Source organism: Emydura macquarii, unplaced genomic scaffold (assembly GCF_026122565.2).
Source record: "Emydura macquarii macquarii isolate MOO-44397 ecotype Brisbane River unplaced genomic scaffold, CSIRO-AGI_Emac_v2 contig_1253, whole genome shotgun sequence".
Classification (NCBI taxonomy): domain Eukaryota; kingdom Metazoa; phylum Chordata; order Testudines; family Chelidae; genus Emydura; species Emydura macquarii.
Genome location: NW_027131390.1, coordinates 86,175,058 through 86,189,900, shown reverse-complemented (window position 1 = coordinate 86,189,900; position 14,843 = coordinate 86,175,058). Strand labels below are relative to the sequence as shown.

At 35.4% G+C, this 14,843-nt stretch overlaps 1 protein-coding gene across 6 annotated transcripts in view; it reads right to left on the bottom strand.

Annotated features, from left to right (window-relative positions):
- Positions 1-818: 818 nt before the first annotated feature.
- Positions 819-14,843, bottom strand: part of CACNB4 (calcium voltage-gated channel auxiliary subunit beta 4) — a 178,845-nt gene continuing 164,820 nt past the window's right edge. For all 6 annotated transcript variants that reach the window (XM_067549439.1, XM_067549444.1, XM_067549443.1 and 3 more), the window contains 2 exons: positions 7,305-7,490; positions 819-3,833 (listed from right to left, as the gene is read on the bottom strand). In XM_067549439.1, the coding sequence (XP_067405540.1) occupies positions 3,573-3,833; positions 7,305-7,490 (447 nt within the window). In that variant the 3' untranslated portion in view covers positions 819-3,572. The remainder of the gene's footprint in view (positions 3,834-7,304; positions 7,491-14,843) is intronic.

Below are 14,843 nucleotides of genomic sequence, written 5' to 3'. Positions count from 1 at the left end.
AGTTTATCTTCCTTTTTTAACAATAATTTCTTAATATACTGTATCAGTTAGAAAATGTATCCAATTTACAATTGCCTGTCCTATGGGGAAAATGTTCAACTACATAAATAGTAAAAGAGATTAAAAAATCTGTAAAATTAAAAAACAATAATTCAAGTTTGAGGAGAACAATTACATTTCTTATACCTACATTCCACATTTTAAAATTAAATTTTTCTCAGTTATAGTCAGGCAAATGAATGCATTGAAGCATACTATCTTCAGATGATCATGTCACTGAGATTGTCATATCAGCATAGGCTATCGCTGCCTAAATTATCATTAACCCCAAAACGTATTAAATAAAAATCTATAAAAATAACAAATAACCATCAACATTTTATAAACAGTTCTAAATAAATACTTGTGTATATACTGGCATTTAGCAGTAAAACCCTGATCATTACTATAATCAGGTCAGAATAATCATGAGAAATTATAGCAGGATTGGAAAATTAGTCTTATTCCTACTCATTCAGAACTACGTTAATTTCACATAAATTTCACAAACTTCACATAAAGCCATTTCATTAAAAAAAAAATCACAAGATGACTGGCTAACAATGTATAAATTCTAATCCATGGTTTACACTATGAGTTTAAATGGCACTGCAGCACTGCAGCTCTTATTATTTTTCTTGTTTCTTAAAAAGTATTTTTAAAAGAAAGATTCCCAATAGCATTTACCCACAATGAAATATATGCCTGTCAAGATTTTATATAAACATATACTTTTAAGAGTATATCTCCCTGCAAAACAAAAGCAAACAAAACAAGCAAACTTTGATGGATCTTTTATAAGTATTAGAACTAGGGGGGTATACATCATTCAAAAAAGGAAAGTAAACTTGAAATAAATCTGCAGAATTAAGGTAAACATTCAAAATTTTCCTTCAAGACAATATACATGAATGAGTCCTTTCAAAAGGTTATTTTCATAAGACCATTAAACAAAAATGGTTTTGGCACTTCAGACAATGCAGTAGGTGGATTTTGTGCATATGTGTTGTGTGGATCTTTCCCTTTACTAACGTGACATGGAAGACTTAAAAACAAGGCTTCTAAAGACTTTAAAAAATAAATGACATTTTTGTCTCTGAAATGATAAAGCAGTAATCTCATTTACTAGAAAATATGTTAGTGGTGTTGCAGTTACCTGTCATAAAATGCAAATATCTTCAAGCAGTTAATGATCTGATCCCTAATGCTACTACAGAATAAAGATAAACAGCTGTCTAATCTAGGTTTATACATTTCAGTGCATTCTTTGCAATTAATACTTTAATGCACACACAAAAAAGAAACTGTCAAAGCTTATAGAAAAATGTTTTGCCTAATACCTTCTTTCTCATGCAGATATGTGTGCTGTACATGTAACAAAGACTTGTAAAAATTACTGGAGAATGCTCCACTGTGCTGTAGAATAAAATATTAGAAATGGCATCTTATGCCACCACTCCGAGAGCTCATCCTGCAGTAGTTCCTCAGGCCAAACTCCCATTGAGATCAGTAGGAGTTTAGTCTGAAAAAGGGCAGCAGGAACTAATCCTACAGGTTAATTCTTAATTTTATTACTCCAGTGGATGCAAGTATTTTATGTTTTAATTGTTAACAACTGGCTCAGCTGAATCATCAAGTGACTGATCTTTAAAGGCTTCTTTTATGCAGTACACCTGTCCAAAAAGCCAGAGTTGCATCTGCTATCTTTTGCTCCTAAAGACATGTATTCATTTTGGTTGTACCAGATATGCAAAAAATTACATTTCTAGTTGTCATCACCAACCAGATACTCAGGCTCACTAGCAGAGGAAAAATATCAAAAGCATCTTTGTTAATTGGTCCAGGAAGAAGAAGACATAACATTCAGGAAATTTGTTTAGTGCTCCATGATTTTATAGCCTACCTTTCAGGAGATATTGGGAAGGAAACAGGCAAATATAAAAACTTAATTACTTTCATGTTCAAAAAATAGCTTTGACATGCACCAGCATAAAATGATATTTTACACACAGTTCTGTCAATTTTAGAACATTTTCTGTGGGGTGTTTTAGAAAGAGTCTATGCTTAAAGATACCAGTGTGTTGTATAAAATGGTCAATTACAATAATTATTTCAATCATATTGGATCTAAGGCTTCACTAATAATGTAAGACATAAGGTCTAATTACATAAATGTATTCATTTAAAAAAACTGAAAAGTCAGTAGGTGAAAAGAAATGTTCATTAGAAGTAAGGCAGCAAAATCTCCAAAGACTTTATCATGGTCCTTTGAATTAAAAAAAGCCATCTCTATAACTTTACAGTGAGCAGACTTTTTCTGGTACGCTATTCTTTTTTTATTGCGAGCTGTATCTTTCTGATCCTTTGTTTTATAATTTACTTGCGTTTTGAAAAAAAATTCTGCTTTTATCAATAAAATCTAAAGCGGTATGGTTATGGAAGGTTCTCATGTGGTGCTGGAATTTTCAGACATTCAAAGATGGAGACTGAAAAATGTAATGTGAAAGTACTCAGTTGTGTGGGAATGTAAGTACAGTACATGCCATATATATGTGGTTGGGAGAATGGATCAATTTCCATTTGACAAGGCAGAACGTTGTGAATAGGAGAATAAGCATCATATCTCGCCTGTTTGATACTGGATTTTGTGAAGTACCTATTAGTGTTCTGATGAGCCAAACAAGAACAGCCATGTAGTCTCAAACTCTCATAATTTCTGCTAGGCTTGGATTTGTTCATATTCTTACTAGTCTTTTCCATGTTGCTGAAGTTCATATCATCGTTGCTGACCACAAAAAAATTATCAGTACTAACTAAACAATCAAAAAAACTTTTGTTGCAACATATGCTTCAGGAGAAAAAAAAAGACATTTTCAAACCAGAAAGTACTTTGTAACTGCTGCATTAATTTGTGATATTTGGCATTATAGACGGTTTACATTTGGTTAGTCGGAAAAAGCCATTTTAGAAATGTGAATATACATTAAAATGTTTTATTCTAACCTTGAGTGTAAATTTAGCTTCCAGCAAACAAATACTGTAGCCAATTTTTGGCTGATAGTGATTTCATAATTTTCTATTTCTTCATTTGAATTTTTTTTCAATTGATTGCAACATGTTCAAGTTGATTTTCCAGTCATTTCACCCAAATTCCAACAGGAATTGGTTTATAAATTGGTTCCAACTGGAACTGGTCATTAGGAATTTCCAGCACAGGAAATTGTTTTGTATGTGCCTTGATAAGTACCCTAAATTACAAACTTATGTGTTTAATATCTAGTGAGGAGAAAAGGTACTGCTATAAATGCAAGTGCTGTACTAAAAAAATCCTGTATGCTTGGGCAAGTTAATTTCATCCTAAACATCAGGGCATGGTGAATTTCTTCCCCTCCCACCCTTTTGTTAAACATCAAATGACAGCAGCTTGTAACCATAGTAAAACCATGTTACACCTGCTAAATTAAGATGATTTTCCTAGCTATGTCATGGCAAGTTGTCAACTAAAGAATACTATTTTTCCCAGGTTCTTAAACTCAAAGCCTGTGTCGTGAATCATGGCTATATCCTCCAGGCGATCCTCGGTTCCTATGGGTTTTGTAAGTGTCCTGGTAAGAGTCAGAGTACTCTTCTTCCACAAGTGGGTAATGATCTCGGCTGTGTTGGGAACTGGAAGACAAGCGGTTCCTGCTCTTCCGAGCCCTTTCATTGTGATAATTTTCATCAGAGGTCATTAGACTTCTTCGTTCAATTGGAGAGTTCTCAGTAGAGTGGTTGCTATGTCGCATACGCTGGCTCTAAAAATGTCAAAGAATCCAAATATTAATACAGATAACATTTTATTTCACCTCTTGTAAGTTAGTTGTGAGCCTCAGTTTGAGGTCCTTCAGAATCCATCCACTTTTGTAATTCCTTTTTAATTTATTTGCAATGGGAGATGTATGTGAGAATAGTCTGATTCCCAAAGCTGATAGGAGACCAATACATACCAATATAGCATAATACAATGTATTTTTATGATACTCCTATAAAATTTTACAGAGTACTTTCAGTAAAAAGTATTATCGATTAGTAGATCAATTCAGATCACACTGCATTTATCAGTTCTTCTCCTCGATCATGAATATAACAGTCACATTTCTATTCTGCTTCCTTTTAGAAACTTGTGATAAATCAGAGTGTTTTGGGAAAACTTTCTGAAAAGGAGTTTTTGGTTTGCCAAAAGGTGTAGCGTTTTAAGCATTATTTAAAGATTTTAAACTACTAGCTAATAGTGTATAACCAAGTACTGTACATGAAGGATAGCTGAAATAGATGTTAAGTGATTTTTATAACTAAAACACAATAAATATTTCAAATAACTTCCACAGAAACTCCTTCACCAAGACCATTTACCAAGTAGTGTTGTCCTTATGTTGCCATTGTGATTGGTTAATATCTAACCGTCCATGGTCACATGCTCAAAATTAGTTCATGCTATTGCCTTTAAACTGGTGAAATGAGGCAACAGTCCATATTGAGGGAACAACATTCCATTCAATGTCATCAGATATGTTCCATTATTACAACTCTTATTCTCTCATGTCTCCTCACAACTAAGCACACCATCATCTTGAACAGAAATTCAAAAGGTTGATCAGGAATCAAATTAGTTGACTCGTCTCTCTTACCATTATGCACTCAATATCCTTTTTTATGATCCAAAGACTAATAGTAGAATGCTACTAGTATATTTATGTTCTTATTATTTTATATTTGTATCCATATAGATTCTGTTGTATAATCCTCTCAACTCAGAAATTTTCTCTTATGAAATCTATTCTACGCAATCTTTCGGGTATAGTGCTACTTTTCACCTCTATGACCTAATTTGTTTTAACTTTATAATTCATAGTCAAGTATTACATTAGCCCAAATATTTTTGTCATTCCCCCTAATTTTCAATAATATCTATTATGTCAAGGTCCTATTCCATTCCCAGGCTTTTTATTTCATCTTTTTTTCCCCCATTTGGTCTTATCACATTGACTATATGCTAATCATAGTTTTTATTTTTGGTTAATATGTATTTTTATATCTGGTTATTATGTCTTCTTACTTAACTCCTTAGTCTAACACCTATAACATCTCTGCAATTTATCTCTGTGAATGCAACCTGTCCCTCCATCAATTAATCTGTAATATATGCTCTCTCCTTTACTGGATAGAGAGATATCTTTGTATTACTGGCTTGATTTTGTAGTTATTCTGATCTCAGTCTCTTCACCTCTTATGCAGGGTAAGGTTGTGGAATATATTTGATGTGTGTTAAAGTTTGTAGGTATTGTGCAAAAGATATCCTCTGATCTCATAATGCAAGACTGTATCATAACCTATATCTGGCCTCACTTGGAAAGTTGGGTTAAAAACTGGGTCCTGCAGAACTAAAAACATTGAGCTTCCACCATTTGAGCCAAAGGGCTTAAATCTATTAGCTGGCAGTTGCAGAAGCCAACCTTGTACGTGGACCAGCCACTAAAGGGTGACAAAAATCCAGCTATGTGGACCAGCCACAAGAGGGTGACACAATGTGGGTTGCAACTGCATACGGTTAATATTTGACATGAACATAATTTGTATTTTACGTATTTTTAAGTTGCATTGCATGTTGTGTCTTGAGCTTCAAACTGGCACAGTTTATATATATAAAATATATATGCAATGAAACATAATTAAAGTTGTGTGTGCAATCTTCACTTTTGTGTCTCCCCAACCTGAGTGCATAAATGTACACCTGTATTGCATTAACATAGGGGTTTTGACTTTTTTTGTATTCAATTTCCTAGGTAATTTAAAGGTAATATAGCTGATAAAGAGAAGAAAAAAAGTCATAAGGGCTTAAAGTAGACTAGACTAGAAGTAAACAAATACTGGGGGAAAAAATGCTGTGGACAGCCATAATTTAAAAGAATTTCCTTTTGCCAAGTCCACAGTCCTTTTGAGATTGCTTAGGTGAACATTCAAGAGATGGCATTTTCCTGACATGAATGAATGGCAAACTGAAATTTTAAAGTTAAGTGAGCATGGAAAGAATATTTTATAATTGTTCATGTGATTACTAATGCCACAAGTGCTTGTGCATTCATCCAATCAGGGAAAACAATACTATGCAAATTATTGGGTCTAACAGAAACAAGCTATCTGGTGAGAAATATGATTACTAAATACTGTATACCTGCAGTCAACTGTGCAATTTATCCACAGAATAATTTGTATATATTTATTGAATAAATTTGAATAATCAATCAATTTGAATGTTGAATCATTTTATTCAGAAATTACGATCTACCGCCAAATATGCCATGAGCAGAACAGAGGTTAAATTTTTCAGGTGAATTATGTATTACAAATTATTTGCTCAGCTCTATTGCTGACACATATTAGGAAGTGTACACAGACATGCAGAACTCTTTCTGAAACTTTCAGAATTAATGAAAATGTTCACTGCGTTCCCTCCCGGTCTTGCATCTTCAAACATTCATAACTATTATTTCAAAAACATTTTTTTCAAACTTAGTAAAGCACATACTTCTCATTAAGGACTATTTACATGCCACGTTTGAAGTTTCAAAGTTCGCCGTTTTTGAGCTATCCCTGTGGAAAAAAATGGTCAGAATTTTTTTTTCAAATGGGAAAAAATGTATTTTATTTACACTCAATGAACTCAAACAGATTAAAGGGATTTTGCTGAAACTTTATCTTGGGCCAAGCACGGGAAATTCTGGCCCAAAAGGTGAATGTTGTGGAAAATTATAAGCATGTGAAAATGGGGTTACAGCAGAATAAGTTCTGCAACATTAACTATAGTATTTCTTACCAGCATAACTGCTATCACATATTTTACATGCTTATTTTCAGTCTGAAAGACTTTTAAATCTAATGGCACTTTCTCACATAAAAAGATGCAATTTTGTTATACAGCTAAAATAGCCATTTACAGAGTGCCATTTATCTCAGTTTATTCCTCATGCCAAAAAGAGTTATGGGCTATTATATTCCACACGAAAACAAAACTAGTCAGAACTAGTCAGTGCACTCAATTGATGAAATGGTTCTCTGTGGATGAAGTGGGTCTATTTTGCTTTCTTACTGCTGGCAGTTGCCAAACAGCAAATAGTAATTAATGAAACAAATACTGGATACAGTTTATAAAATATACTATTTTGTTTTCCTATAATGAATAAAACTGACCTGTACTGGTGACTGGGGGCCAAGATACATATTCATACCTGTAATCCGGAGATTGCAGTAGGGTATGGTGAAAGTGCAGTAGATCCTAGGTTTCTTCCAAGAAGAGGAGTCATAGGTGTGCTACTGGTGGTATGCGTAGCACGCCAGTATGCTTCTAGGTATTCCGCCAAATGTTCACAAGCATCCTCAAGCTGATTTTCATCCAAAATGACATCAAACATTTCCTGTTCACAACAATAAAATACTAGTTCAGTATTTTTTATGGGCAGAAAAAGAGAGACCCAAATAATCATAGGTTCATAGAAATGTTGGACTGGAAGGGACCTCAATAGGTCATCTAGTCCAGTCCCCTGCACTCAAGGCAGGATTACATAACAACTAGACCATCCCTGACAGGTGATTATCCAACCTGTTCTTAAAAACCTCCAATGACTGACATTCTACAATCTCCCTAGGTAATTTGCTCCAGTGCTTAATTACCTTTCAATTAGGAAGTTTTTCTTAATATCTAGTCTAATTCTCCCTTGCTGCAATTTAAGCCCATTACTTCTTGTCTTGTCCTCAATGGCGAAGAAGAACAATTTAACATCTTCCTCTTTATGATAAGATTTTACATACTTGAAGATTGTTATCATGTCCCCCCTGTCTTTTCCTCTCCAGACCAAACAAACCCAGTTTTTTCATTCTTTCCTCGTAGGCCATGTTTTCTAGACCTTTAATCATTTTTGTTGGTCTCTTCTGGACTTTCTCCAAATCTTTCCCAAAGTACACTGCCCAGAGCTGGACACAATACTCCAGTTGAGGCCTCATCAGTGCTGAGTAGAGTCAAATAATCACTTCTCATTTCTTGCTTACAACGCCCCTGCTAATACATCACAGAATGATGTTAACTGTTTTTTGCAACCGTTGACTCATTTAGTTTGTGATCCACTATAACCCCCAGATCCCTTTCTGCTTTACTCCCTCCTAGGTATTTATTTCCGATTTTGTATTTGTGTAATTGATTATTCTTTCTTAAACATTTGCCCTTATTGACTTTCATCCTATTTATTTCAGCCCATTTCTTCAGTTTGTCAAGATCATTTTGAATTCTAATCCTGTCCTCTAAAGCACTTGTGACCCCTCCCAGTTTGATATCAGCCACACACTTTATAAGTGTACTTTCTATGCTGTCATCCAAATCATTTATGAAGATATTGAATAGAACCAGACCATTCTAATAATTTTAGATATACCATCATGAGTGGAAGTGGGGGTTGTAGAAGAAAACTACGTTCATGGATTTTAAGAGTGACCAAGAGTAAGATACATACAGTGCATGAGCCAAAGCTCACAGATGTCAATGAGAGTCTTTCAATTATTTCCTTTTGGCTTTGGATCAGGCCCATGATGGCTGAAGTTGCAGGATTCCATTAATGACCCCTCTCTACCCCTCCAATGGAAAAGATTGGCCCAAAACAAAACAACTCCTGTCTCTGAGGAAATCTGGATCTGGTTCTGAACTCTGGGGCTGATTCATATCTCTATGATGATCCAAATAAAATCCTGATTCGGAACTCAGATCTGGAATTGAACTGTGCAGCTGAAGAACATCTCTATTCTAGTTCATGCAATTTGCAATTATATTAGAAATGGCATTTCTACTTAGCAGTACCGCTGAAGTTCAGGACATACAGCTGATCAAACATTCACAGCTGGGAATTCTGTCTACAACAGCTACATATGAGGTTTATGCATTTTTTTAACTGCCTTCATTTATGTCTATCTGTCTGGATGGCCCTGTGCCTGCTCTGAAGTTGGTGAGGTCTTGCAATTGTGATCCAGTTAAAAAAAAAAAAAAGTAACTCATTCATTGGTGACAGTACTTAAGCACCAGCACAAATACCTCAACACACTACCTCAGACCTGATGACACTTATATGCCACACAAACGTTATCTATTGTTGAACTCCAAAGGAATGTAGGATACGCAGCTCCTGTGACTTTCTGGCTACCAACAGGGCAGTTTATATGAGGTTAGTGTTTTCATATTCTATCCACACTGGAAGTGGTTTAGAGCTGTACAGCATGATTGAATTTTTATGAATTGCAAGACATGCATAATAAAATAAGTGCCCATTTTCTGAAGAAAACATTTCATGAATATTCACAAATTTAATCCATTGGGAAAATTCAGCATTTTCATCAGTGAAGTTTTGCAACTGTGTCTTTCCCCTTCACTTTCAACTCAGTGGGAAAATAAACCATGGAACTATGGCAGGAATAAGATGAGGACTGCAAGGTGCATGTGTTAATAGTGATTGGTACAATAAAAATACACACACAAAACCACACGGTACTCTGCTCCCCCCTGACCCCTACATACACATGTACACACATCTTTCTAAAGAGACATGTAGCTCCACAAATATTTGAAGCTGATATCCACATGGTAAATTGTTTGTCATGGATCTTGACTGTTTCATCTGATGTCTGCCCACAAATCCAGTTCCCACAACTTCCTCTAACTCTTTAACGGATACTTTAATCTTTTTTTTAAAATCGACTTGATAAATCGACTCTTCCTCCGCACAAAATTGGAATTAAATCTCCCCCTCCTCCAACTCTCATATTCCGAACATGAAACTATGATGGGCAAGATTCAGTGCTAATCTAGTGACAGCTTCTCTGTACATAAAAACATCACGGATGTTACAACTAGTTATTTTGCAGCCCTACAGGACTAAAAGTGAGCTATAGCCTACTGAAAAGTGTAGATTCCTAGTTTCCAAGTAGGAACCATCTTTGCTTCTAGCTTTAGGGGACCATGAGATAATGGAATTTAGTCATGACATATTTAACTACAGAAAAACGATTTTATGACTGTCTGAGTCATGTACAAATGGACTCACGATAACGATTGATTAGTGGGTGGAGGAGTATGAAAAATGGTCCCAGTAAACAGCTTTAAAATTCTCTAAGCCATTCCTAAAATACGGTTTTGTAATATCTTTTCCTTAAATAGAAATCATGCTCGTTTAGCGCAGTATGAGTGTTTTATTGGCACATGTCTCAGTTTACCTGCAACTCACACATGGCTTTGCCACTCATGAGTAATGCATCCTTTCAAACATAGGCTGATAAAATCTTGTATTCCACTATATTACACACACACACACACACACACACACACACACACAAAATACATTAAAACATTATAAATGTTGCAAATTCAAGCACTTAAAAGTTAGGAAATGCCTGAATTAAGACGGTCTGTACACACAAGCCAAAAGCACACAGCCCTTTTGAAAACAATATGAATATGCAATGTTGTATTTGGACTGTACTGTCTGTGTTTAATACAGCATCAATTTTGAGACAGGCTGATTTGAGGAAGCTAAGTAATTTCCATGAACTGTTCTGTTCCTGGCATGGTAGAGCCTATAGATTTTAAACTCTTTGGGGCAGGCTCCCTCTCTCCCAATTTGTATGGTGCAGAGCACAAGATCATCAATAATAATATAATAACTCAGACATCTCAAAAAAGTGGAGAAAAAATAGTTAATGTAGCTGAGCAATGTATTTCCATAATAGCATGTGAAATCGTAGAGTACTTGGACTGAGAACATGATTTTATTAAGCTAACATTCCATGAGAAGAACTGTGACAGCAGCTCATATATAAATGTAGTTGAAGAGAAAACAGTAGGAACAGAATGTTACTGTTCTCTTTGTGACAGTAAATTATAGTAGAACACTAGTAACTATAACTGAGTCTCTTAGAATTCACCACCATAATAAAGTAGATTATCTTTCTATATCTGATGGACTCCTAAATAATGACAAATTCTCTCTAGCCAGGGAAGAGCAGATCCCTGATTTTTCCACCCTTACATAAATTGAAATTCACCCCCGTGTAAAGGCCGAGCACAAAGTCTGTGCATAAGTTAAGTCCCATTTAACCCTTAATTTGATGCGAGTCTCAATGTCAGTAAGAGTGGCAGAATTAGACCCTAAATGAGTAACTATTCTATGAAATATAAACCTCTATTGCTGACTAGTACATTAAGAAAATGGTTAAATATTCTCAATAAGTAGAAGAGTAAAGCAGAAATGACACAAATTACTTAGTACTAGAATCTACATTGAATTCCTTTAATTCTTCAGTAGGGCACAGAGGAAACTGAAGAAAATGTGAAACTGATCTATCAAAAACAATCAGGAACTGCAGGAAAATCTGGAACAAATCTTATTTTTTGCTTTCTTTAATTATACTAATAAATGTCACCAAAAGGCCACTTTTGCCATCTTACTCATGTTAAGTAGCAAAGTGGTCCCACTGATGTCATCAAAAGTGGCAGAATCTGAATCCTAATACAGTGTAATTTCTCCATGATTTGGAAAATTACGTAGGAAAACTACATTACAAAAGGAATCACTCAAGTTTTTACTATATCAAGCCATGCATGTTTGTGTGAGAGAGAGGGAGAGCAAGCACGCATGCAAGAATGTGTGTGACCGAGAGAGAATAAGCAAAAAATGACCCTGTGGGAAGAGCCATGGAATTAAAACAATTTACCCGATTCTACTTAAAATTAATTTTCCACTTAGGTCATCATCTTTACTTTAGAAGTTTTTATGGATACACAAATTCATACTTTCCAAGGCCAGAAGCGACCCTATGATCATCTAATCTGACCTCCTCTATCCACAGGCTCTTGGGATTTTTTCTAGGCCTTTTTTCACTTGGCTTTTTAAGAGCTTAGTTTGACTTTAGATTTTGTCACTTAGGTGTTTTTACTTGGCATACCACAGTGCTAGGCTGAGCTAATCAGACTTAAAAATACACGCAGTGGATGCAGATTACATTAAAAATTTAAAGTTACAGAGAGACTTTTTCCTTTATAAACATTTATACATTCCACTGTATTTACTATACACTGCATCACACATTTTGGAATTGGATTGGTAACTTTGTAGGAACAATTTCCAGCACAGCACACACTGCCCATGCACAACTTCCTTTTTACCTCATCTTATCAGCCTTATCTTATCCACTGTAAATGGTTCCTGGGTCTTCTCCCTTTTCTTAGATAGTACAGATATTTTGTTTCCAGTTACACTTCATTTCCAGTCTGAATTTGTCTAGCTTCAATTTGCACCTACTGGATCATGTTATACCTTTCTCTCCAAAACTGAAGAGCAAATTATTAAATATTTGTTCCCTATATAGACTATTAAAAATTGTGATCAAGTCACCCCTTAGCCTTCTTTGTTAAGATAAATAGATTGACCTCCTTGAGTCTGTAAGTATGACCTACATTCTTTGTTCCTAGATGTATTCATTTACATTTAGTCAAATTAAAATGCACATTGTTGCTTGCACCCAGTTTACCAATCAATCCAGGTTGCTCTGAAACAATGATCTGTCCCCTTCATTATTTATCACTCCTCCAAGTTTTGTGTCATCTGTAAACTTTATTAGTGATAATTGTACATTTTCTTCCAGGTCAATGGTAAAGAGCAAAGTAGAGATAGTATCTATGTTGGTAATAGCTCAATTCATTATTAATTTCTTAAGCAGTTTGTATTATTGCAGTGTTCTCTATCCATTGTACAAAAGCTCATGTGTAAAATTTTCTCTGTTGCTTTTGCTAAACCATAATGAAGCAAGGACAAACGCTCATGCAAAGTGATTTTATCTATTTGAATACCCTCCTAAGATAGCTAGGACTGCAACCAGTGTTTTCATTTCCTTATGTTTACTATGTTACCATTGTCCAGCCACACCAGAAGAAAGACAGGAGATAATTGAGTGGTTTAGTTAGGGCTGCAATTTTATTCACCTAAAATATCTGGTGATAAATTGTACAGTGCAGGTCACCATTATTTCCTTAACATATTCACCTATTTAGGAGGCTGCTGTCAGCTGTCCCTCTTCACATCCTGGTCCCACCTCACCGCCCTCCCCTTGTATAAGGTGAAGGGGGCTGAAAAGGAAGAGGGGTTGGCTTCCCACACCCCACTCCCCAGCTTCCTTAAGGGATACAGGTGGACCCAGAGGGAATGGACTCCACAGCTGGAACTGTAAAGGTGGAGAATTATTGTGAGGTGAGGTGGGAATTGAGATCTTAAATTACCTGGCTTGCTGGTAGTAGGTTATACTTAACTGTGTTGCTACACTTTAGATATGATGGGGTATTATTTCCTATGTATGTTAAGTTATGTCAAAAGCACCTAGAGCACACAGAGAGGCAACGTTTTTGAGCATTTGTATAAATCCAAAAAAGAAATAAACTGTATTTTACTAGCACACTAACTACATTCTTGGCACAGTTCCTGTTTCATTAAGCCATGCGAAGTAACTGCTACTGCTTAATGAATTCTGCAGTGATAGGCATTCTTAGCACAGCATAAGCAGCATCAGTGAAAAATTAATGAGCGGTTGATAACGAAAGCAGTTGCTGAATTTAAATATTCCAAAAAAGACAACTATTTTTATAATGTCTAGACGTACAGTACTAACCAGTTTCATAACAATGACTTGCAGCACCATGCAAATTAGAAATGTGAATTTTTGATGGATTTCACATATAGCCAAATACACTAAACATTTAATGCCCAATACATAAAGAAGAGTGGAGTATACTAATTTTCTTCTTGCTGGAATTTGAGCTGTGAAATATACTGCATATGTTATAATGAAGAAGATATTCAATACTGTACAGGGATATGATAAAAACCTTCTATTTTAGCAATATACTTTCACTTAATTGAATTATTAGTTAATTTACTCCTCTTGTGAAATTTAACTAAAACCTCAGCAATCAAATAGAGCTAGATTGTGTGACCCTTACTCACAGTGGTGAATATTTACCCATGTGAATGACCCATAGCTCCAAGTAATTGCGCAGCAATGTGGGAAAGGATTAAACAAGGTAGCCCATTGTTTGTATTAAAAATAATACCGCCACCACCCTTTTACTCCAGTTGCTCGGCGCAGCTATTATTGGCTAGACTAGAAAAGCTGCCACTGATTAAAAGAAAACCAACATTCTGAAAGAGACAGAAGAGAGTAAGGCCCAATTTTCCTCATTATATTTGTCCAACTACAGTGATGCCAATGGGAGCTGTGTGTGCATACCCGAAAGTAGAATATGGCCTTTTTATTGTATTCACCATGGGGCTAGATTCTGTCCTCCCATACAAACATCTATTTCCTTAGTAGTGGTGTAAATTAGGGGTAACTTCAATAAACTTCAACTTCAAAAACTGTGAAATTCAAGTCAGACTAATTGACTTCAGTGGGAAACTGATGTGTGTATCTGTGGATGGAGTTTGGCCAATGGCAACTACAAGTCCAAATCTTGCACTTTTTACTGAGTCCTTGCTCAGATAGGGTCTCATTGAACGTCTCTGGGAATTGGTCTAAATAAAATCTCAAGATATGGTACAAAATCTGAGTTAGTCAGACGCTGTGGATATTATAAAGGGCTATTGTATGTTAGGTAAGCTGTGACATGCGCCATGCAGGTTCAGGCCATTTATTTCAATCAAACTCACTTCCATCCAATAGATAAGAACAGCCTTAGCGGAAAC